Here is a 25675-nt window from a genome sequence, read left to right as displayed (position 1 = left end):
TTTTGTAAAGTCTGATTTTATTGGTCATTTACCGGGACGAGCATGGAGGGCAGGAGATGCTGGGTGAGAAGTGCTGCTTTGACTTTTGGATGGAAAGTTCTCACTGATCTCCTCTTGTGAAACTGTCACAACATGTCCATCTAATGAGTAATAGCGAATGATTAATTGATCCAGCTATGAAGTAAACACATGTAGACAAAAGGTTAGATGATATTGACCAGTGATATAATCAATGCAATGTATTTCATCTTGAAAAATTATATTAACATTTTTTTAATCTGCAATTTTTATTCATCATGCAATGCATTTTCATCTAATCAATATTTGGTTATGTTTTGTTTCCTGATACTCCGTATAACTTGTTTATATGACTACTTATGTGATGAGACAAAGCAGGTAAACATTTTAGTTCCGATGTGGACAGACCCTTACCTGTATACATCATAAAATACTGCACATATATATAGACTGTATATATATTTTAAAAAAAACAATGTGTCGTTCAGTAAAGTAACGCCAGCAGGAAGTTGTCGGTCAAAAAAAAAAAAAAAATGCCACAAAAAGGGGAAGCGCTACAATAGGCAATGACCTAAATAAGTATTTAAAGGGTTATTTTGGAATTTACCTTCATCTATTACCGCCGAATCGTCGCACATGGCTTCCAGTTTGCGGTTGCTGAGTCCTTTGTCCCACATACGGTGTATTGTATATTGGTGGCTAGGGGTGGGAATCTATGGGTACCTCACGATTCGATTCCGATTCAGAGGCCCATGATTCGACTGATTTCCGATTCAGAGGCCTACGATTTGATTCGATTCGATCATCACGACAATGGCTTACATTTTATAGCTAATCCAAAACACTGGTACCTTTTTTAAAACGATTGCATAACTCAAGGAAGAGCAAGGATTTATATTTCACACTTGAGGCAACCTTGTTTCCGTGTGTCAACACAAATTTCAAGTATCAATGGCAGCATTTGTTGTAACAAATGTCTTTAACTTCTCCTATAACAAAAAAATATAAAAACATATTTAAATGTGAACAAATGTAATGTGATTTAGTGTAACCTGTATTTTGATACTTTAAAGTGCAATGTGCATCATCTGATTGATACTACTGTGTAACTTAGCAATGAACGTTGCTTTTATTTAACCTAATGTAGCACCCGATGTGGTATATTTTCTTTTAAATTATATTGCAATTTGCCCTGCGATTGGCTGGCAACCAGTTCAGGGTGTACCCCATCCTTTATTTCACATGTAGTTTTATGTTGGACGTGATACTGACGTGATTACAGCAGAGAGCAGTGTTGAACATTGTGTCACCAACAGCATTATTATTCCAAATATAAGGCAGCATATTTTGTAACAATAAATAACAGACTTGCAGAAGGTGTGCATATCCTAGGTTTTTGTGTGAGGAAAGAAGTGATCTACATGCACTGGTATTATTGTACTACGCGACAGGAATTTTATAGCGTAGATAGTGTCACTGTCTGCAGCATGACCCGACGGCTAACATAACCGATTAGGGCGCAAATCTGATGCAATGTACTCTGCAATGGATTTGGTAATTTTCTTACTCTTTCGGAGTTTGGTGGAAGAGCACCTGGCAGAGTAAGGCGGTTGTGTATCATCTCCGACGTGTCATCTTTGTTGGATTCCCGAAATATTTTTATCAGCGTCTCACACTTCATAAAGAAACTAAATGTCTCCAAACCGATGCTTTTAAAAAGGATTGCACCGCTCATGTCAGGTTTTGTTTGTCCCGCCATCTTGTCACGTAAGCGGCACAGACGTCTGACGTACAAACGCACGAAATCGCTTGCACATCTTTTTATTTTTATTTTTTTTATTTATGCTTTAAACATAGATTATTAACACCTCTGAATCGATGCAGAATCTTTTTAATAAAACGAATGATGCATCGAAAAAACGATTATCGTTCCCACCTCTATTGGTGCGAAGGATGGCGTTGAGTCGCTCGTACCATTTGTAAACATTTCTACCGTTCCCACTGTGGCTACTGTGGTCCTTGAGTTTTTCGTACTCTTGATTTAGCTTCTCCAGCTTTGCACTGACTCATTTTGTTGTGTGATTAATATTCATCTCAGCCAGCTTCGTCTGATGAACTTCATCATTCCTCTTGGCAGATTCAAAGTTTTCTTTGGATGTCCTCATCCCCATAAATGTTTATGAGGGACTGTACCTCATCCTCCATCCACCGATCCAATTTTTCCCTCCTTCAATTCTTGCAGTATATTATGAGTGGCGACAGTGAAACTGAAACCTGCTACACACACACACTAACGCTGAGTTGCCTAATGGCGGTTATAGTTGTGCGTGACCAAAACAACACACCCCCAAGTTCAACCGACCAATCAGCGTTCGTCAGCACATCGCGCCCACTCAAAAGGTTACAGTTAGGTAGACCAAGTACCTAGTGGCTAGGTGGGACTCAGATAGTTCCTGGTGGAACTGTCCCCCCGAGAACCTTTTTTGTGTGTGAACATGAGTATAAATTAGTTCCCGAATTTGTTCTTGTGGTGTGAAAGGGGCTGACTCCGATTTTTTTTGACAGATGGCAGAATTACGCTACAACAAAACTCGCCTGGGCAAACTGAAGGAATGAGGAAATGAAAAGGAGCATGTTGCTCAGAAAGAGGGCTGAGTCAGAGCGAAACTCGAGGTTCACTGAGATATACCTGCTCCCGACCAGGTTAGGTTCAGAGAGTCTCTTACTGCGCCAACTGACGGAGAGCTTAAATTACCTCTCCCTCTGAAACTGGCTAGAGTTACTCCTCTTTCACTGGTTTGAGTTATCTTCCTTTGAGAAACGGAAAAGTCTGAGTTTCTCTCATTCAGAGTTAGCAGACAAATCTGCTTTGTGAAATGGATCCCTGTACTGTAAATAAAATGTAGGCTTGTGACGTGCTGAAAATCAAATGTAATCACACACTGTGCTTCAGTGTCCCAGCATGGCTCTCTACTCAAATAAGGAATCAATGAAAGACATCCTCAAGAAAGTTCATTGTGGTGGAAACTGAAATATTAATAGCAAGCACCATTGGTTTGTCACACTTGCTGAAATGAATAATGCAATGAAGCTGGTCTGATAGATGCTATGTGACAAGCACATCATTGGGCAGTCACAGGGAGAAAATACCATACCGTGGAACTTGTGTTCATAATTAGCAGGGAAAAAAAATCAACTCGAACCAGTTACCATGACAAAACCTTAAAAATTGCACAAGCAGCGTCTTTACTAACATTTCATCAATCCTAAATCTCATAAAGGTATAAATAGGTAACCACTGACGATAAGGATTCTAATTATGTTAAAATAAAACCTCAGTTTAAAAAAAAAATGTTGACCATTTGATGGCATGATAGTTGTGTAGGCTTTTGGGAAATTTGGGTTGCTGCAAATGGGTCAACTACATGCATGGTTTCTTAAAAACATTCCTTATTTAATGTCAAAGGTTGTGCTTCACTTTGACTACCTTAAAGCAAACATGGAAAGTCACTTCATGTATTTTTGTCAGATAGCCTTCATTTTGTGTTTGCAGAAGAAATCAATCCTTATTTTAAAAAACGCATCGTTCACTTCCGGCCTGCCAGCTGCCTAATTGTGGCCCCCAAACTCTTAACACTATTTCCAAGCTCAGAGCTCGGGCAGAGTAGTATAGCGCAAGCCACGCTCAGGTCACAGTAGACAAGCCAATTCATTGCGTAAATGTAAGAATAATAATGTATTTTATTATCAGGTGTGAACCTGACAGTATATGAGGCTTGCGTGCACGAGGTCTGCGCCTGCACCATGTGCCAGGCGCACCCTAATTGAAAAATGTTTTCCTTCACTGAGTGTTTCATTTGCGTCAGCACGTCTATGCGGGTACTTGTCTCCATGCAGACGACACACAGAGCGCCTGTAGAGACAACCCCACAGTCTTTGTGATGGAACATATCTTCATCTCTATAATTTAGTTGTCTTAAACATGTATTAGGTTTGTTTTTATTCGTGTTATTCAAGCATACCAATTAACTAAAATTCTACATGCGCAGTGGTGTCAGGGTGGCTTGCAGCATGACTAATACGCTATTCATTTTTATTTAAAGAACTAATCCATGGGCAGTTAAAACAACCCGTTTGTATTGTTTCCCAGGTAATGTTCAATGTTTTACAAGAAAACAAGATTGGAATATTGAAGGTGTATGCTGTTGGTTATGACAAAATCGGGATCGGCAAAAATCGTGGTGGACTGGTCAAGCTTTTTAAAGATCGGTGATCAGTGATTGGCTGAAAAATTATGATCATTGCACCCTTACTTCTTGTGTTTCTTTGTCTTTATAACTGTAAAATAACATTGAACATAACCCTATTTATGATGAGGTCATGTTTTGTTTTACTCAGCTAATTATTTGATTAATTTATGTATAAATGCAAGTGTCATTTAGTTTTAATTTGTATGTTTGTTGTTTTGAATGTAAAGGACATTTTGATTGGGATATTACCGTATTATCACCCTCTGCGGCCCTTTGGGGATTTGTATTCGAGTACCCTTGGTGTATATGCTCCCTCTTTCTGTCACCTCATCCATCATGTCATGTTACTATTCATCCCTCTCTCACCACTTGCCCTCAGGGGCTTTCAACACCTTGTCATCCAGTTCACTGTGTGAGTGCATTTGAATTTAGGTTTTTAGATTGGGAGTTTGAAATCAAGGTCAAATGCACTCATTTATAAACACAGTCACTCAGAGTGCAGTGAAAACTGCATTGCCCTCACTTAACACAGCTGGAGCGCTTTTCTATTTGAGCACTGCTTTAGTTCCTCATCTTACCCACATAAACACATGCTCGCCACAAACACACGTGCATGCCTTTTTGGTAGTCAGTTGAGTTGTTGATGCCATTGTGCACCACAGCACAGCATGGGTGCAACCTTGTCAGCTGTGCCTATATTGATCAATCAACACCTCCTAATGGAAGGAGGGATGAAAGAGAAGCAGGGAAGAGTAGGGGAGTGTACAGAGGTGGCCCCACGGGATTAGGAGTAATGTTTGGCCTAGATAGACCAAACCGACGTCGGAGGTTGTGGCGTCTTTAAGCGCCCTCCGATTGGTGTAGTGACAACCGTTGTAGTGTCGTAACCCGAAGCTTCTGGTGGGCGTTTACGCATGTTGAATGGACGTCACCAGCCGTGACATTTGGTCACTCTGATTGGCTGTTAGCTAGCAAATCACCAACGGGAAGTGACAAATGTGCATAAACAGTGAGCACGCCTTTGCTGCCTTAATCTTCTTACAAGTACAAGAGCGAGAGTTGTCGATTTAAGTTTTATACAATAATAATAGTCCGCTGATAGTGTAGTGGTACACACGCCTGAGTTGTGTGCGGGCAGCGTGGGATCAATTCCCGCTCAGTGACAGTGTCTATGTGTGCCCTGCGACTGGCTGGCGACCAGTTCGGGGTGTAGTCTGCCTTCGCCCATTGACGGCTGGGATAGGCTCCAGCAACTCACCGCGACCCTATATAGGATAAGCGGTTTGGAAGATGACATGACATGACAATAATAATAGTAGTGTCAAGAACGTGAGGGTTTACTTTGCGTGAGCGAAGAATATAGCTGAATGCATTGTTTACATTTTTATAATCCGCCCCCGGCCAATAGCTTTCCGGTTGGATTCTTCTAACAATGAGAAATAGTGACTACCGCCGCCGGTGGTATGGAAAGGTATTACATCTTATGCATGCGCAGAAGGTACTTTAATGGTCAGCATCGCTGTCTGTCGTTGCGGTGTGTTTGTCCAGCGTGAAGGGCCGACAGGTGGCCGGACGCCACAGGGGGTAAGCATCTTTCACTGTTGGCCAACGTCGGATTGCTCTATCTAGGCCGATGCTGGATATCAAGACCATAAGACAAAGTCACTATATAAAAAGTTGACCAGACAGGAAGAAATATAGTAATAAAGATGGGGAGTGGAATAGAATCAAGGGGGAAGGAAACAGCTAGGAAAGCAATGTGAAAGGAAGGGGAATGGGGAGCAGTAATAAAACAGCAAATGAAGAAGTACAAGTTGAGATAAAAACAACTAAGGGAACAAACCGATTGAGGAAGAAAATATGAAAGTCAGAAGTATAATCCAAGTGGCTGCCGTTCAATTCATTACAGCAGATTACTCTTTTGTCTTACTTGAAATAACATATATCTATTAGTGCTGTCAAATTTACCGCGTTAACGGGCGGTAATTAAATTTTGTAATTGATCGCGTCAAAATATTTGACGCATTTAACGCATGCGCAGAATGACCGCCGCTGCGTAATCCCACTAAAGTGCAGTGAGCAGCAGAGCGGATACGTGTCGCCCGTGGGAGTATAAAGCAATATGGTCCAGCTGCGGCCACAAATGAGCGTTCGCGTTTTTTGCGGAAACGCCCCGTTCTGAGAACGGGAACGCCCCCTCACCTCAAGGGCGATGTCACTGGCAGGAAGACGCCTGTTCTCCAGTATTAAATTTCCAAAACGCTTAAGTTTTTTAGATACAGTTCACGTGTTGAGAGTTAGTGATGGTGAACTTATACCGTATTTTCCGGGCTATAAGCCGCACTGTTATATAAGGTGCACCCAATCTATTTGTAGAACATTTTGGAAAAAAACTTAAATAAGCCGCACCTTTATAAAGCCGCACCTATCTATGTTGAAAACTTTTATATTTACTGCATTTACAGAACGATTATGAACTGTAAATGTGCATGTATGTATGTACCTGAAGAGATTCTTTCCTAACAGTGCCTTTTAACACTGCAGCAACGTTGCTGATTAAAACAGAAGAAAACCAAGAGAAAATAAACAGTACTGCCGCTCCAGTTTGTCAGCTAATGTCCACCAGACTCCACCATCTATTGTTCTACTACATTCTACATATGCACCTGTCTTGTTTTATGTTAATAAAGTCAGCCAATCTAACACACAAAGTGCTAAATCAACAATAGCATTTCACATCGAAACAACAGAACAGACGTAACATCAGCCAATCGCATTCATGTGCACTTCAGGCATCACTAGGAAAACATAGAATCAAAGCATTACAGCACCTGATGCAATAACCTAGTCTATGGCGCCCTCACCTGTTGAACTCCTCCACCTGCAGTCACATTCAGTTAATGGGAAATGTATTGTATTGAATTGTACTGTCATTCCGGTTAGAGTGCCCCGAGCGGTGGAAGAGAAATCCACAGAATAGCCGCACTGGACTATAAACCGCATGGCTCAAAATCTAGGAAAAAAGTTGTGGCTTATAGTCCGGAAAATACGGTATATCCTTTTAGCTTCACCATATGATGGCCAAAGCGTTTCAGAAAAGCAACTTTAAAAAACGTTTGGTGCACAGGAGGCATGTTGTCATTTGGACCCAGGTGTGTGTGTAGTGTGCGTGTGTAGTGTGGCCTCGAGAGGGGTCAGGTGGTCCATTATGGCTTGAGGTGTAAAAGGGTGCGCCGGGCCTTCTGCTGGGTGAGGGTGGATGGGGCCTCACTGCAAAAATCTTAAGCCTTTTTGATCTTTAGAGAATAATATGCTATGCAAGGGCATAATTTGTAACATTATAAATATTGTTTTAAGATTATTTGTCTTTTATTCCTTACTTGTTTTGTAGAGCCTAAAATTATTTCATTTACTTGCAAAATAAGATAAATTACTGTCAGAGTCTCAGTTTGATGCTATAGCTTATGTTTTCAGAGAACATTTAGCTGTAAAAACTTGTTTGAAGAATCTCCTAGTAATTGGTTGTAACTTGTACCAATATCAACACACTTCGTTATCAACACACTTAACACTGTTTGTTGTGATGTGCTCCAGGGTGGCATGGTAAGTGGTTAGCACGTCTACCTCACAGTGCAGAGGTTGTGGGTTCGAATCCAGCCCGGGCCTTCCTGTGTGGAGTTTGCATGTTCTCCCTGTGCCTGCGTGGGTTTTCTCTGGGCACACACCGGGCAATTTCTTTTACAGCCAGCAGTCAACATAAAGAAACATCAATAATCCACTCAAACACAAACCATATGCAAAGTATACAGTGTTATGCCCTACTATTTAAAAGGGCAAGTACTTATTTCTTGAATTTAGAATGTGCAGTGCAGTGTAGCTGAGCGTAGCAGGTGCTGAGGTGTGAAACCAAACCAGCTGTGCTTTCCTTCATGCACAGCAGTGGTAGTGGCAGTGCTTTCTGCACCCATGTTTGCAAGCATACATCACAAATCCTGAAAGTAAAAAATAAAATAAATAAATACAGGCTTTAACAAATGGTCTAAACACATACCTTTACTGACAAATATTATGGGCCTCGTCTTCTTCATATCCTCATAACAAATGTTCTAAATCTACACCACCACTTTTCCTTGCGACTGTAAATGTGTTGCCACTTTTGAATAATCACCTTCATAAGTAGGACAAATTGGGCAGTGGAGAAACTGGCATCCCTTTTCTGCACATCATGTGGCCTTTGGCTTGTGGCCGCTTGGCAAAATTGACAGATGAAGCTGCAGAATGGAGAAAAGGAGAACATTAACCAATATTTACTCACTTTTCCTCACCCTCCAAACCCGAACGTTGACTCTATCTCATGCTTCTTAAAATGCATCAAACACAGTAACTAGAGATGGGCGAGCCGAGAAGAGGTAGCATATTATTGCTATGTTTCCGGTTCCGGCGCCGCGTGAGTGGCAGCCCACTACAGTAGCTCCGGCTCATCGGTGAGCCTTTTCGTGGGTTTTTGTTCCTTAATATTACTCTACATCATACCTTTTTCATATAGTTGATAGTCGTAACTTGCGTAGCAATGGACACCCAAACTGCGGTATTCTTGCTGCTGCGGATGGCTATTTTTTGCGCGATCGTGTCCGGCGACTTGGCTCGGAGCCGCGCCCCCATTGTCTACAGCCGGAATCAGCTGTTAGCACTCCGTGCTAACCCTGCGCCGGCTCCCGGGGCGAGACCCGATATCCCCCGTGAGCTGAGGAGGAAGAGACGGGGATCTCGTGCGGGGGTTAAACGCCGGGAAAGGAGGAGACGATACCATCCCGTCCTCCCGTCTGTTATCATGGGGAATGTTAGATCGCTCCCCAACAAGATGGACGAGCTAGCGGCGCTTACCCGGCATGAGAGGGACTTCCGGGAGGCTAGCCTGATGCTATTCACGGAGTCGTGGCTAACAGCGCTAACGCCGAACGCGGTCGTAGAATTGGACGGCTTCCAAATCATACGTGCGGACAGGACGCTGGAGAGTGGAAAGAGGAAAGGAGGAGGGCTGGCTGTGTTTGTGAAACATACATGGTGTAATCCTGGGCACATCACGATTAAGGAGCAGCTTTGCAGCAGGGATATTGAGCTGCTAGCTGTTGGCATGAGGCCATTCTACATCCCGCGAGAGTTTAGTCATGTGATCGCGGTGACCGTCTACGTCCCACCAGCTGCCAGCAGCGACACAGCCTGTGATGTCTTGACTGCAGCAGTGAGTAGGCTACAAACACAGCACCCAAATGCTCTGATACTCATCTCTGGTGACTTCAATCATGCCTGCCCTTCCTCCTCTCTGCCTTCATTCACACAGTATGTCACCTGCCACACCAGAGACAATAAAACACTGGACTTTTTCTATGCCAACACCAAGGAGGCATACACTTCACTGCCCCTCCCCCCGCTGGGCAAAGCTGATCACAACCTGGTGGCTTTCCAGTCTGTGTACAAACCTCTGGTCCGCAGGCAGCCAGCTGTGACCCGCACGGTTCAAAGATGGTCTGGAGAGGCCGAGGAGGCCTTAAAGGACTGCTTCAGCACAACTGTGTGGGAAGTATTCAGCAATGCTCACGGGGAAGACATTAGTAGTCTAACGGACACTGTTACAGACTATATAAATTTCTGCATGGAGAACACCATACCCACCAGGACAGTAAGGTGTTTCTCCAACAACAAACCCTGGATCACACCAGACATAAAAGCTCTCCTGAAGGAGAAGAGGAGGGCTTTTGCGTCAGGCAACATAGAGGAGCGGAAGACTGTGCAGCGCCAGCTGAGGAGGAGGATCAGAGGGGAAAAGGTCCTACAGGAAGAGGATGGAGGAGCAGCTGCTGCAGAATAACGCCAGGGGAATCTGGAGGGGCCTGAAGACCATCTCAGGCCACGGACAACCCAAGACCCGGACTGGGGGGGGACCTGCAGTGGGTAAATGAGCTGAACCTCTTTTTCAATAGGTTCGATCAGATGCCTGCCTCCACTCAGTCTCTCCTGCTGCAGCCTACACCTACTCCTCCTGCTGGGCGTGTCACCCCCTCCCCCCTTTTCTCCACAGTCTCCAGCTCCCAGCTACACCAGATAGCCACCACTCCCTCCTGCCCAGCCTTGGCCTTCACAACATCTCAGGTGAGGAACCAGCTGAAGAAGATGAAGGCGAGGAAAGCAGCGGGTCCAGATGGCATCAGCCCCCAGCTCCTCAAATCCTGCGCAGACCAGCTGTGTGGAATTGTCCAGCACATGTTCAACCCGAGCCTGAAGCTGTGCAGGGTCCCCCAGCTATGGAAAACATCCTGCCTGGTCCCGGTGCCAAAGACCCCCCACCCGAAGGAGCTCAACAGCTTCAGACCAGTGGCGCTGACATCTCACCTGATGAAGACCCTGGAGAGACTGGTCCTTGTCCACCTGGGCCCCCGGTGAGCTCCTCAATGGACCCACTCCAGTTCGCATATCAGCCTGGCATCAGTGTGGATGATGCCATCATCTACCTCCTCCACATTTCACTCTCCCACCTGGAGAAGGCAGGGAGCACTGTGAGGATCATGGTCTTTGGCTCCAGTGCTTTCAACACCATCCAGCCCACCCTACTAGGAGACAAGCTGGAGCGGGCGGGCGGGGGTGGCGCACCACCTCACCACATGGATCCAGGACTACCTCACAAACCGGCCACAGTATGTGAGGACACAGGACTGTGTGTCTGACGTGCTCCTCTGTAGCACGGGGGCCCCACAGGGAACTGTCTTGGCTCCCTTCCTGTTCACCCTCTACACCTCGGACTTCAACTACAACACCCCTACCTGTCACCTGCAGAAGTTCTCTGACGACTCGGCGATTGTCGGCCTCATCACAGGCGGAGATGATCGGGAGTACAGAGAACTTACTCAGGGTTTTGTGGACTGGTGCCAGCAGAACCGCCTCCTGATCAATGCGGGGAAATCCAAAGAAATGGTGGTGGATTTCGGTAGGCGCCAGCACTCTTTACCTGCACCAGTGAATATCCGGGGAACAGATGTTGAGAGAGTCTCAACTTACAGGTACCTGGGTGCTCATCTGAACAAGGAAGAGTCAGAGCAGACTCTTCCTACTCAGGAGACTGAGGTCTTTTGGGGTTCAGGGGACACTCCTCAGGAACTTTTATGACTCGGTGGTTGCATCGGTCATCCAGGGAGTGGTCACCTGGGCAGGCGGCGTCTCGGCCCGGGACAAGAAGCGGATGGACAAACTGGTCAGGAGGGCCGGCTCTGTCCTGGGCTGCTCCCTGGACTCTGTGGACTCGGTGGTGGACAGGAGGATGTTGGCCAAGCTGTCATCAATGCTGGGCAACCCGGACCACCCCCTCCAGGGCACCCTAACAGCACTCCACAGCACCTTCAGTGACAGACTGTTACACCCTCGCTGTGCAAAGGAGAGATTCCGCCGTTCCTTCTTGCCTGCTGCTGTCAGACTCTTTAACAAGAACATTGTGTAGTCTCTTCAAACTGGCGGACATTAGTGCAATTGTGCAGTCCTGCACCTGAGCTCATATCGTGCAATACCCAATATTCCCCACTACTGTAATACCGTGCAATACTCAACATTCCCCACTACTATTAGTCTAGTTTTATTTTTATCCAATGCTGTTCCTTACATTTCACTACAGCACTGCAGCACTGTCACTTAGAGTATTTTTCCTTTGTACTATGTACAGGCCAAAATGAGTATTCCTCATACTTTTTATGTAGACATATGTTGGTGTGTATATACATGTGTATATACACATGTTACTGCGTATATTTACATAGGTTTGATCCCGAATGTTTGCCGTCAATGTTATACATTAATGGCTACATTATGCCGCAGTCCCTGTGTGACCTATATCTCTGCTGCTGTAACAATGAAAATTTCCCCACTGTGGGATCAATAATGGCATTCTTATCTTATCTTATCTTATAGTGACCCATATGTACAATATAAAATATGTATACAACAGCGAGTTGTACTTTGTCTACATTGGAAACTGCGCAGCCTGTTAGCCATTTCATGCATATTGCAATACTAGCGAAGACGTTACAGAAACAGTCCAATATGCGACTTTCTTTTTGCTTATTTATATTGTATTTGAATACATTTAAGATGACAAGACAGGCATATTATGTGAATACAATGCTTTACAGTCAGTGTTGTCGAAATAAATAATTATTTACTTACTGACATGATGCTTTGTCGATTCACCACATTTTTAGTAATTGTTGATATAGTTTGATGGAATTCGTGAGGACCCACTGCGCGTCCCTCAGCCTGTGTCGTGTTGGGAACACCCCGGCTATTACTGGATCCTTCTCATTGGTCGACAAAACGCGTACAGGAACACCCAGTGGGCGTTCTTATGTCCTTACAGGAACGCCCCTGCCGCAGGTCGTATAAAGGGGCATTTCGAAAGAAGAAGGCAGCTTTAAATCTCAGACATGTGAATAAATTGGCCTCAGCGACTGAGGATGAGTAGAGAAGAGGGCTGTCTTGTTTTGTGATAATAACGTCAGTTTAATGGAGGAAGACACGACGTGCTGATAACTGTATTGTTTCTCACTCATAGTAGAACAGAGCATAACACTCATGAGCCAGTCACATTCGTGTGCACTTTAGGGACCACTCTAAGAATATAAAGAAGCATTTCGAAAGAGGGCAGCTTTAAATCTCAGAAATGTGAATGAGTAGGGGGCTATCTTGTTTCATGTTAGTAAAGTCACTTTAAAGGAGAAACACATGACGTGCTGATACCACCTACAGCATAGCACAGCATAACACTCATGAGCCAATCACGTTCGTGTGCCTGATTTTTGCCCTCTTTGGTTCATATTCTCTCTCAGAAGTGGTTTTTGCCTGGCGTTTTGTAAACAACTGATTTAATAACGTGCCGACTGTCGATACATCCATCCATCCATTATCTGTACCGCTTCTCCTCACAAGGGTCGCGGGGCGTGCTGGAGCCTATCCCAGCTGTCTTTGGGCAGTAGGCGGGGGACACCCTGAACTGGTTGCCAGCCAATCGCAGGGCACACAGAGACAAACATCCGCACTCACAATCACACCTAGGGGCAATTTAGAGTATCCAATCAACTTACCATGCATGTTTTTGGAATGTGGGAGGAAACCGGAGTGCCCGGAGAAAACCCACGCAGGCACGGGGAGAACATGCAAACTCCACACAGGTAGGCCGGGGCCGGGATCGAACCCGCAACCTCTGAACTGTGAGGCGGACGTGCTAACCAGTCGACCACCGTGCCACCCACTGTCGATACATTATGGTCATATTCTTTGGCGAGATCAACCATACGCATCCCCCTTTCATACTTTTCTATTATCTCTTGCTTTGTTTGTATGGACAAATAAACAATTTTGTCCTTTTTTTTTTGTTTTCCTCGCTTCTAATTCACGTAAAACTATCGGAAGACCTCATGGCCCGAGAGGTGAATGACGAGGACGCTTCATCTATCTATCTATTTACCCGTCTATCCACACACATAGAGACATATGGAAGAGGTCCCTCTTAGCCAATGGGATGCCAGGAAGATGCTAGGCTAGCCAATGGCAGAGCAGCTATGAGTATGTTGCGTTCAGGAAACTCCGGAGTTCCGACTAGCACTCCATACTGCGAGTATCACCCCATACTTTTACCTTTCTTATCCTGGAATTTCTTTCGTAGCTAGAGGCATATTTTCCTGTCGAGGCGTTTCGTAACTTGAAAATTTCGTATGAAAATTTCGTATGAAGAGACGTTCGAGGAAACCACTGTATGTATGTATATAAATGTGTATATATATATATATATATATATATATATATATATATATATATATATATATATATATATATATATATATATATATAGTTCTGGAGCCAGGCCTGGAGGTGGGGCTCATTGGCGAGCACCTCGTGGCCGGGGCTGCACCCATGGGGCCCGGCCGGGCTCAGCCCGAAAAGGAAACGTGGGTCCCCCTTCCCATGGGCTCACCACCTGTGGGAGGGGCCAAAGGGGTCGGGTGCCTTGTGAGCTGGATAGCGGCTGAAGGCAGGGACCTTGGTGGTCCAATCCCCAGCAACAAAACTAGCTCTTGGGACATGGAATATCATCTCTCTGGGAGGAAAGGAGCCTGAGCTTGTGTGTGAGGCTGAGAAGTTCCGACCTAGGCTCACCTCCACACATAGGGTGGGGGGACGGGTTGACTGTTGTTTGTGCTCCACCTGGGGACTCCATCGTTCTGCTGGGGGACTTCAAGGCTCATGTGGGCAATGACAGTGAGACGTGGAAGGGCGTGATTGGGAGAACGGCCCCCCTGATCTGTACCCAAGTGGTGTTCTGTTACTGGACTTATGTGCTCGTCATGGATAGTCCATAACGAACACCATGTTCAAACATAAGGGTGTCCATATGTGCACTTGGCACCAGGACACCCTAGGCCGCAGTTCGATTATCGACTTTGTAGTTGTATCATCGGATTTGCGGCCGCATCTTTTGGACACTCTGGTGAAGAGAGAGGTAGAGCTATCAACTGATCACCATCTGGTGGTGTGGGTTGGCGCCGATGGGGGGGAAGATGCCAGTCTGACCTGGCAGACCCAAACGTATTGTGAGGGTTTGCTGGGAACGTCTGGCAGAATCCCATGTCAGAAGGAGTTTCAACTCCCACCTCCGGCAGAACTTTGCCCACATCCCGGGGGGGTCGGGGGACATTGAGCCCGAGTGGACCATGTTTCGTGCCTCCATTGTTGAGCGGCCAATCAAAGCTGTGGCCGCAAGTTGGTCGGTGCTTGTCGTGGCGGTAATCCCCGATCCTGCTGGTGGACACCAGTGATAAGGGATTCTGTCCAGCTGAAAGAGTCCTATCGTGCCTTTTTGGCCTGCGGGACTCCGGAGGCAGCTGACCCGACTGCCCAAGCCGGATGCAGCTTTGGCGGTTACTGAGGCAAAAACTCAGGTGTGGGAGGAGTTTGGTTAGGCCATGGAAAATGACTTCCGGACGGCTTCGAAGAAATTCTGGTCAACCATCCCACGTCTCAGGAGAGGAAAGCAGTGCACCATCAACACTGTATATAGTGGGGATGGGGTGCTGCTGACCTCGACCCGAGACGTTGTGGGTCGGTGGGGAGAATACTTCGAAGACCTCCTCAATTCCACCGACACGACTTCCACTGAGAAAGCAGAGCCTGGAGACTCCGAGGTGGGCTCTCCTATCTCTGGGGTTGAAGTAACTGAGGAAGTTAAAAAGCTCCTCAGTGGCAAAGCCCCGGGGGAGGATGAGATCCACCCGGAGTTCCTAAAGGCTCTGGATGTTGTGGGGCTGTCTACCTCTACAACATCGCGTTGACATCGGGGACAGTGCCTCTGGATTGGCAGACCAGGGCGGTGGTCCCCCTTTTTAAGAAAGGGGACTGGAGGGTGTGTTCCAATTACAGAGGAATCACACTCCTCAGCCTCCGTGTTAAGGTCTATTCAGGAGTGATGGAGAGGAGGGTCGGTTGAGAGGTCGAATCTCGGATTCAGGAGGAGCAATGTGGTTTTCGTCCCGGCCGTGGAACAGTGGACCAGCTCTTCACCGTCAGCAGGGTCCTCGAGGGTGCATGGGAGTTCGCCCAGTCTAACTGTGTTTTGTGGACCTGGAGAAGGCGACGACCGTGTCCCTCGGGGAGTTCTGTGGGGGTGCTTCGTGAGTACGGGGTAGCAAGCCCCCTGGGCTGACGCTCTTATTCTTTTTAAGTGACTGTTGTTCAAAGTACATTTGTACCTCCTTCACCCTCATGTTCTTGGTCATCTTCATTGTCATTGCTGCTGTCATCTGAGTCAGAGTCCATTAGTGTGTCCAATAGAGACTTATTACTAGGGATGGGACGAGACAAAAATCCCACGAGATGCAATAACAGCTAAAGCTGAGATCTTTCCTCTTACTGAATACTTTGACAAAATCCAACTGTGCTCGTGGGGCAGTTCCTCAATTGTATACAGTGATTTATGTTAATTTATTGGCTTTATTTATTTATATTTGTATTTATATTTTATATATTTGTTAATATTTACTGATATATTTATTAATAGATGTATCACTGCCTCTTATTGTTTTTTTATTTATTGTATTGTTTTTAAAGTGCTTTGTTACAGCTCTAGCTATTATGAAATGCGCTATGTAAATAAAATTGTATTGTATTGTAGAGTTTAACTTGTTTCGCAGTCGATCTTCAACAAGAGGAATGTCATTGCGTCTGTGTCAAGATTTCTGCAACTCGTCGTAGTTCTGGGCTCCTCAGAGCTGCAGATACGGCATCCGCTGCTCTAGATCGCAAGCCATCATGTCCAAAGAGTTGTTCCAGCGCGTGATTATGTCCATAATTAGTTTGTGCGCGGGCAGCTCAAGCTGTCTTTGTTTAGACGTCAAAAGTGCTGCTGCTGTTGAGCCTCGGTGAAAAAAGGAAATTTACGCTTGACACGTCTAAACAAACATGATACGCGGCCAATTTTGGACCAGCTGCACTAGCGTTGCGTTCATTGCCTGCACAATAAGCACTTAATGTGTGGCTGAAAGGCAGCCTCACGTATCCCCACATCCATGTTGCGAGCGTTGTCGGTCACAACTGCGACTCCGTGATTTGACCTCGGAAGTGTCAAATTCGGTGACAGCTCCTTTTAAGACATCTGCTATATTCACCCGGACTCCAAAACACTGTCAAAACAAAATAGTCGTGCTGTGCAGGGACGAGAAATCTCGTGGCGTTCTAATCCGTAATCTCGTAGCACGAGATCTCATCCCATCCCTACTTATTACCCTTATTTACCCTTATTACCCACATTTCCTCCAGGTTGGTCACTGGCTGAGCCTAAAGCACCCTGCTCCATACCTGCCTGAGGTCATTCCTTCGTCCTTCTTCCTTTCTTCCCAGAAGTGCAGCTTGCACTTTTTGTATCTCTCTGGATGACAGGAAACTGAGCTTGCAGTACCTTCAATAAAAAACACGTTAGCAAATATGCTAAAACCACTTTCCAGTTTCGCGCATCGAGCCGCTGCTCCTCCGCGTCGAGAGGAGTCAGTTGAGGTGGCTCGGGCATCTGATTAGGATGCCTCCTGGACGCCTCCCTGGTGAGGTGTTCCGGGCATGTCCCACCGGCAGGAGACCCCGAGGACGACCCAGAACACGCTGGAGAGACTATGTCTCCCGGCTTGCCTGGGAACGCCTTGGGATCCTTCCGGAAGAGCTGGAGGATGTTGCTGGGGAGAGGGAAGTCTGGGCTTCCCTGCTGAAGCTGCTGCCTCCGCGACCCGACTTCGGATAAGCGGGAGATAATGGATGGATGGCACTTTCCAGTTTCCATAAACATAGACAAAACACAAAAAGTAAAAAAGGAGACAGGAAAACAAGCAGCAGTTACGTAGTAATAAAAAGTAAACAGTAAACAGACGCAAGGCAATTACGCAAAAAAAGGAAAAATACACAAACCTGGGGTTAAGGGCAGTGGCAAGGATAGAAACATTTGAACTCTCGACTGTGTGTACGTGCCATCGACATGTGACGTCGACGGTATGTTGTGTGTGCCGACGTATTTACGTCATGGGCCACGTCGACTAGTCGGGACAGCTCTATACTCAAGTAAATATCGGTTCCAAGTTTGGTAAAAAATTGTGGTTGAAAAATCCGATTAATCGCAATTAAATTATGGAAAATTTGGCGAATAATTAGTTTAAAAATATGAAAAGCTTGTCAGCACTAATATATATGTGTGTGTATACATATATATATTATATATATATATATATATATATATATATATATATATATATATATATATATATATAAGTCAAGCTAGCCATCACACCACCTTATGGGTAAATTTCAAAATAAAAGCCTACTAAGGCTATTGCTTTGGCGTCAATGTATTATTTGGTAAGCTTGTATTTTGAAGTTTGCCTTTGGTGGCATATTACGTTATGAGTATGTTTGTAGCTTCCTTAACATGTCTAAATGACGGCGCGCACAAACCAAATAAACTGTCACCGGAGGCAAAAAAAATCCTCTTCTAATTGTTTTTATTTGGGAAACCCGAAATACTGAAGGAGTCATATGAGTACTACGAAGTGCAAGAGAGAAATAGAACAAGAAAGGCTACTGCAGGCTCATGTGAAGTCCTGGTCCGTCGTAAAAAGTATTTACACATACATTCACACTCCTCGGGATGCACATAACATTGTGACAACTCCTGATTTTAGGTACCCCTATATCTTAATGGCACTGGCACTGCCAAACTATATACAGGTACATTGCATTCACTTTATTCAGGTTAACCCCTCTTATGCCCTGTTTTCTTTTTAATGTGTTATCTTTACTCTAGGTATCCTGTACAAAGGCAACGGTGAGAACATATTTGTTTCCCAACAACCTCCTGCCATCAGCAGCATTATGGGTAAGAAAGTGTGTTTACTCGTACAACTATGACAAACGTCTGTGTGGAGTCTCTCATTTTAAAAAAAAGAAAAAGCTTTGCTTTTCACTAAAAATGGCAATTTATAATAATAATTCATATTAATAATAATGTTCTAGTGACGTAAACAACATAGCTGGGCATTCCGCCTATATGTGACGGACTGGACCGTCTATTTTTTCGAGGTACACAAATTACTTGAGAACTCATTTCACCTCTAACACCAACATATTCTTGTAGGAAATGGACGTCGCCGCAGCATCTCTTGCCCCAGCTGCAATGGGCAAGCAGAGGGTAATAAGCTGTTGGCACCCCTTGCTCTGGCGTGTGGATCTGATGGCAGTGTGTATGTTGGAGACTTCAACTATATCAGGAGGATCTTCCCCTCCGGGAATGTTACCAGTGTGATGGAGCTCAGGTAAAAAAAAAAAAAAAAGCTTAAAATCTCAATCAAACCAGTTCCATGTCAATGCACACAAGTCACGATTGAGATGATTTGACCTAAGATCAAATCAGTATGTTCTTTTTACTTTTAAGAATACTAGGTTTTACAAAATATCTGATCCAAGGGTATGTAGTGGATATAAAAAGTCTATACATGCAAGTTAAAATTAGTGTCAGTGTCATTGGGGCCATTTACGGCACCCTCCGCCTCCACGAGTTACGGTGTCCCAGTGCCCCCAACAACCACTGCAGTGTAGCCTTTTCATGACAAACTTTTAACCTGAAAATAAACGGTATGAAAGGACACTTCACATGTAGAAAAGTGTCCACACTCGCCACCAACAACACTTCATGCTAAGCCATATGTTTTTGTTGTTGTTTTTTTTACCTTAAAATGTCCACTGTGGCATAGCTGTTTTTAACGTGTCATTTGATAGACGGTATATTTGTGCCTGTATGCGTGAGAGTGTTGGTTTTTTTTTTGTAGTTGTTTTTGTTTTTTCTGGCATTTTGAGCATATATATGGCACAAACCTTCTACAGTAATATCAGCAAACACAAATTGAGCAGTAGAATGTTCCCTTTAGAGCTGCCACGACGACTTTAACTATCAAAATCGTTGGCAATTAATCTAATAGTCAATAATTAATCTAATAGTCAATGAGCCCTTTATTTATGTATTTATTTATTTAGCGCTTTTTATCTTTCTCACGAAACTGCCTCGCCTCGCTCTTTTCCCGCTGGCTGTATGGCTTTTCTGTGACACACTTGCACAGTAGTAATATTAATAGTAATGTAGTAATGTTAACTGCATTGTGTCATGTTTTTTTCCCGTGTTGGCAACAGACTTCACCCAAAATCCTTAATAAAATGCAAACATCCCTTTCAAGGCAGCACGGCCGTGACAAACGTGCATCTGAAAAGGAAGCACATTGTGGCTGATTCCCTATTATGCTGTGGTAAATTACAGCAGTTTGACACCATTAGCATTGGATCTATTGACAATGCTAGCTTCCCAAACCCTTTTTTTTAACACTTATTTATTTCAACATTTTTCATTGAAACAGTTTAATAGTGACACAGTTGTGTTAAATGTGTCTTGGTGTTAAACTACAGTTACAAATAGCTGTGCTATACTTTCTGCAAAACAGATGAAATTGTCATCAACTAAAATTGGACTAAAATTTTAATTTTGGTCAAAAGACTATAACTAAAATTAAATTAAAATATCTTGTCAACATTAACACTGGTCATTGCAAGATAAGCACTTTTTGTTGTTGTTGTTTTTAAATCGAGTGGTAATTACCGTTCTCTATTCTGTTTCAAAGCCGTCGATTTTCCACGAGCACAATATTAATCAGAATACCTTGTTTCAACTAGTGGGCCTGCATAGAACAGAACTTACAATTTATTATCTGTCAGGGTTCCGAGTGGACCCGGAACCAAAGCAGACTCTAAAAGCATGGACTCAGATGGTGTTTTGAGCAAAAAGGGTTAATTAGACAAAAAATACGCAAGACCGACAAAGTGCAACTAAAGGCGCTAGTATGACAAAACCAGGAAAACGAGAACGACCAAAAACGCTTGCAAAAGCCAAGGAAAGAAATAACGAAAATTGCTTGTCGTAAAAAGACAAGATCACACCAATTCCAAAAAGTTCAACCGAGGGTAGCTTTAATAATACAAGATACAATGCTTACTATGGTGAAAAACCTGAGGCAACAAAAGGAGCAAAATACATGGCGAAAACATGAGAGGACATCTAGAAAATTCAATACTTGGTGCTATGGTCACGAGCAAGCAGAGGATCCACCTACTGCCCCAACTGGAGCAACCGGGAACAACAAAAAGAAAACATGACCACAACAAGAACAGACATTGTCACCACTTCAAAATTGTTAATATGGCATAAAAATAACAGACTGAGTGGGAGGAGACACACATACTACTATGGGGAAATAAGCTCATCCCCTGCCACTGACACCAGTCAGATGTAGAAGTTTTCAACATACAGTAAATGTTAGCATTCCAAAATCTGCTGAAAACCAACAAAAAAACAAGCCTAAAATCACTATGTTTGGCATGGGGGAATTTGTGACTTAGTGAAGGTTGAGGGAATTTGGAACAGTTGAAAATAACAGTCAGTGGTAACACAAAACCCTCAGACTTCTATTAGAAAGCAAACATGTCAGGAAAGGCCCAATAGAAGAGCTGGCTTTGATTTGGGGTTAATTAGAAGCCCGTTGGCAGCTGGGATAGGCTTCAGCACTCCTGCGACCCTTGTGAAGATAAGCGGTATAGATAATGGATGGATGGATAGAAGCATTATAAAGGCATAATTCCCATATGCACCCTGTTTGCAGCAGTAAAAAGATAATATTTTGTCTATAATTATTTTGATGACCATTATTTTTCATTTACATCTAATAACTTAACAATTTAAAAATTAATATACAGGTAGCTGGCCACCATGTCCATTGAACATGTCACTAGACAACCGTCACGTGTCAACTTTATACTAGACTGCACAATGATATACACACACAGCTTCGCTGCAGCTATAGCATTAATCCTGAAAGAATGAAGCCATATCATTTCCAGCCAATGCTATGAAATAAATCCACTAAGTGAGATTCCAATTTTGATGTGAAAGATGCAGCGCCTGATGATCTTTTGATGGCACAAAATAAACTCTGGAGAACGAGTGGACCAGGTGCAGCAGTCAGCACAATGTCTGCCATGTCGTTAACTCGCTAGACACGCATGGACAATGCTTTAATTAACATGTCCTCCTGCCATAGACGCATGATGATCAGAGTGCTGCTTTGGTCCGGGGTCGCAGCGGCTTTTAATTTATGAGTGCGCACTCGGCTCGCATTATGGACATAATGGTCACAACGCCGCCGGGAATGGCCGAAGGTTTGAGAGAAAGCAAATGCATCATGGGACAAGCTTGTCTTCCACTTCTTGCTTGTTAAAAGTACTCGTCACGGTGCTTGTTATCAATGTCAGCTGCTTGGCGTGTCTCATCTCTAACTGTAAATCACTTCTTGTCCCCAAAATGTTCACTGCACACACACAAGTGCCTGACTGTGCTTGTGCAAACGGGTGCTCAACAAAACATGTGTAAGTACAGTTTTTGTAAAAATTGTGGAATAACATGCCAGTGTGCACCTTTTTTGTTGGTTGACCCCTTGCAAATCTTCGCTATGCATTATGGCATTGTTTTTCTTTTGCCCTCCTCATTGTCCAATGAGTGTCTATTGTCCAACAGTAAATTACACACTTTACGTCTCGTTGGACCCATCATGGATGTACTCATGTGTTGAAAATGTTGCCATAAAAGTGAAATATATCAATATCGAGGTGTATTTTTCAGCCCTTATGGGTTTTCCCAAGCTAAACTAATTAATTACTTCCAATGAAGCCACACTTATAAAATTAATGAAGCCTTTCTTTAAATTGTGCCAATTGTGTGCTGAATCTCATTTAACGTGGGTGTGAGTGTGATTGGTTAACTCTGAAAACAACCACATTTCGACTTCTTAAAGGGTGTGCACTCTTTGTACCGCATTATCTCAGTTGTTAATTTTTACTTCCCCTCCTGAAAAGATTTGGTGGGTTTTTTGATGGGGGCCGTCCCACTAATGGCGGAAAATGTTTTGAAATAATTTATTTTATTTTTGTATCATCACAAAACTTGACATTTGAACAGGGGTGTGCAGAATTTTTAGTTTTCATTGTATTTGGGGTAAAAGTTAACATTTGCTTATGTTTTTCTTATGTTACTGCTGGAAATTTTCTTATGACTATTGTTCGATCATTAAACTCTTGCCAATCCTCGGTAAGATTACAGATTTTTCAGAATTATTTCATATGTGCTTTTATTCTTTGTTGTAATTGTGATTTGATTTGAAGAAAACTTCACATTTTCAAAATGATCGAAATTATGTGGTTATAGTGTGGTTGTCTTCTGTCTTTTCTGCATTCAACTTTTACTTTTAGTTTTGTGCTAATGATAAGCCATAGTGCTCATAAAGTGGACATCAACCCCCCAAAATTATTTGCAATAATATGTTCTCTGTGTCTTCACTAGTCTAAACATGGCATTCTGATAAATATTGCATTTGTAGAATAGGAGTTAATCCACCTGTTTTTAACCATCACTCGGGGCGACCAATTTTTGTCACTTCTGTCGAGTGAAAATGACATCACCGTTGCTCATGGCTCAGGCAATGACCAATCACGGCTCACCTGTTTTCTGAAGCTGAGCCATGATTGGCCGTTACCTGAGCCCTAAAAAGTGGTGGATTTTCCTGCTTAACTTATTCCACAAACGCAGTATTAATCAGATTGTCGTGTTTCAACCATTGGGTCTGCTGGGAACATATTCTTGAAAAAAATATGTTTGGGTTGAGTTCCACTATAAGTTTCTGATATTCATACGTACGTGTTTGTGTGAGTGATACCAAACATTAACCATCTGTTCTCTAACTCCTGTTTCCTCTCTTCTCTTTCTTTGCTCACACAATAATAAGAAATAAAGATTTCCGACATAGGTAAGTGTGATTAATCACAATTATTCTAGTAAAAAAAGCAGACTCCTCCTTTTATCCTTTTTTTCTGACGCCAACAATCATGTTTTCATTCCTGCAAGCATTCAACACAATGCAGTTCTTCAACTTGTGGCCCCTTCTTTTCAAGGTGCTGTCTTTTAGTTTACTTAGTATGTTGTACTTTTGGACAAATAAATGCCTCTCTCCAAATAGATTCCCCTGGTGAAAAGGGTAGTAACTACAATTCTTGCATTGCATGGGTACTATGCTTCACACACATTCACACGTGAATGTGAACCGCTGAACTCATTTGACCTCAGCTAGAAACTACTCAGTGTAACGTTTCAAATTCGTCTAGTGGAGCAAAATAGACCAGAGGCAGAAAACCGCGTTTACGTGCTCGGATTAGACAAAATGTTAATTGTTCAAACAAACTGCAGTTTATTTAGCCCAGTTGGACTATTTGTTCATACATTAACCAAAAAAAGGAGATCACGTTACCTCATGTTGCAGGGCAAGTTGATGGACAAAAGAAAAGAGGACATAATGACCTTTCTAGGCGACACACAGTAAGAAGCCTACCTTGCCCAAACAACTGCAGTGGAGATCTTCTTGCAGTTCCATTTAAATGTACTTTGCGTGGGCCAATCTCCTCCATCTGCATCCCATGTAGACTAGATACTAACATTTTTTCGGGATTCCCACGGAAAGGGAGTCCACTTTACCTTTAATCACAGGATTGTGACTGTACAGGATAAAAAGTTCACAGGAGCAGGCGGCATGGCTCAGTGGTGGAGTGGTCATCTCCAACTCAGAGGTTGTGGGTTTAATCCCTGGCCATTGTGACAATTTCGAAGTGTCCTTGAGCAAGATACTGAACCCCCAGTTGTTCATGATGCTGCATCATCAGAAGGTGAATGTGGTAACAGTGTTAGGCGCTTTGACTACCAAAGGTAGAAAAGTGCTATACAAATAAAAGTCCATTCACCATTTTACCATTTATCCATTCAGAGAAAAAAAAAGCTCAGAGTTCACGAGGAGAAAGGGGGTGACACACTGTTCAATAAATAAATAAAATGCAAGTAGAGTTTGGGGATTTTTATTTCATTTTTTGAATGTAGCTGACCTCCAAAACGGGAGTGGTACGGCTGTGGGTCGTGATGGGAGTCATTTTCACCAAGAAGGGAGAGCGGTGGAGGGTGTTGTGGTTGGGTTGTCATACATTGACGCTCAATGGGCAGTGAAAGGTGGTCTCCAGCTGCCCACTCCACAGCAGCCAACTTCACATCATCTGCTAATGGAGGTCTTCTTGCAGTTCCTATTAAATATACTTTACGTGCGGCCATCTCATGGATGAACTCCGGCGAGTCCTTCCACCATATAGACCATTCACCTCTCATGCGCTGAATTTAAAAGGAATGAGGAGAGCTGCTTTCATTAGATGTAAAACATGTTGGCTGTGTTCCCTCTCACAAGGTTGCAAAACGCCCACTTCTACCTGGGCCATCTACAAAAATACCAAAAGAAAGAAAACTGCAGAGTTAGACAGTTTGCACGCTTTACGCTTGTGCTGGGCATGAAACTAGGGTGCAGAGAGTGCTGCTCTGTTCAATTCCCTGCTTTTCTTCATAAAGGTGGTATTTCACTGAGGAGCGAATGCTTGCAAAGGTAGTGAATGTTGGATTCGTCAACTTTTCTGACGAATGTTGAACAAAAAAAGGGGCGTCGCCTCGGTCATTAACAACATTTATCGACCTTTAGCGATGATTAGAAACAATGCGCAAACATTTGGGAAAGTGTTTGTGAAAAACAGACGGTGAAGATTAGCGGACATTTGGGACAGTATTGTGAAGATTAGCAACTATTTGTCGCTCCTTTGCCACTGTTTGGGGACCGTTTGTCAACTCCTGGAGTAGCAGCGTACGGACCCAACCCAATGAAAAG

The 25675-nt window shown here is 43.8% G+C and overlaps 1 protein-coding gene across 7 annotated transcripts in view; it reads left to right on the top strand.

Annotated features, from left to right (window-relative positions):
• tenm3 (teneurin transmembrane protein 3) overlaps nt 1–25675 on the top strand; it is a 390360-nt gene that overhangs the window by 298228 nt on the left and 66457 nt on the right. For 5 of the 7 annotated variants that reach the window (XM_086034264.1, XM_086034265.1, XM_086034262.1 and 2 more), the window contains 3 exons: nt 18643–18714; nt 18973–19150; nt 23714–23734. In XM_086034264.1, the coding sequence (XP_085890390.1) occupies nt 18643–18714; nt 18973–19150; nt 23714–23734 (271 nt within the window). The remainder of the gene's footprint in view (nt 1–18642; nt 18715–18972; nt 19151–23713; nt 23735–25675) is intronic. The other 2 variants (XM_086034268.1, XM_086034263.1) reach the window with 1 other exon arrangement.

Source organism: Filicampus tigris, chromosome 6, assembly GCF_054856515.1.
Source record: "Filicampus tigris isolate MCC_2025a chromosome 6, RoL_Ftig_1.0, whole genome shotgun sequence".
Taxonomy (NCBI): Eukaryota; Metazoa; Chordata; class Actinopteri; order Syngnathiformes; family Syngnathidae; genus Filicampus; species Filicampus tigris.
Note: the sequence above shows the minus strand (reverse complement) of the source record. Positions and strands in the feature narration are given on the sequence as shown.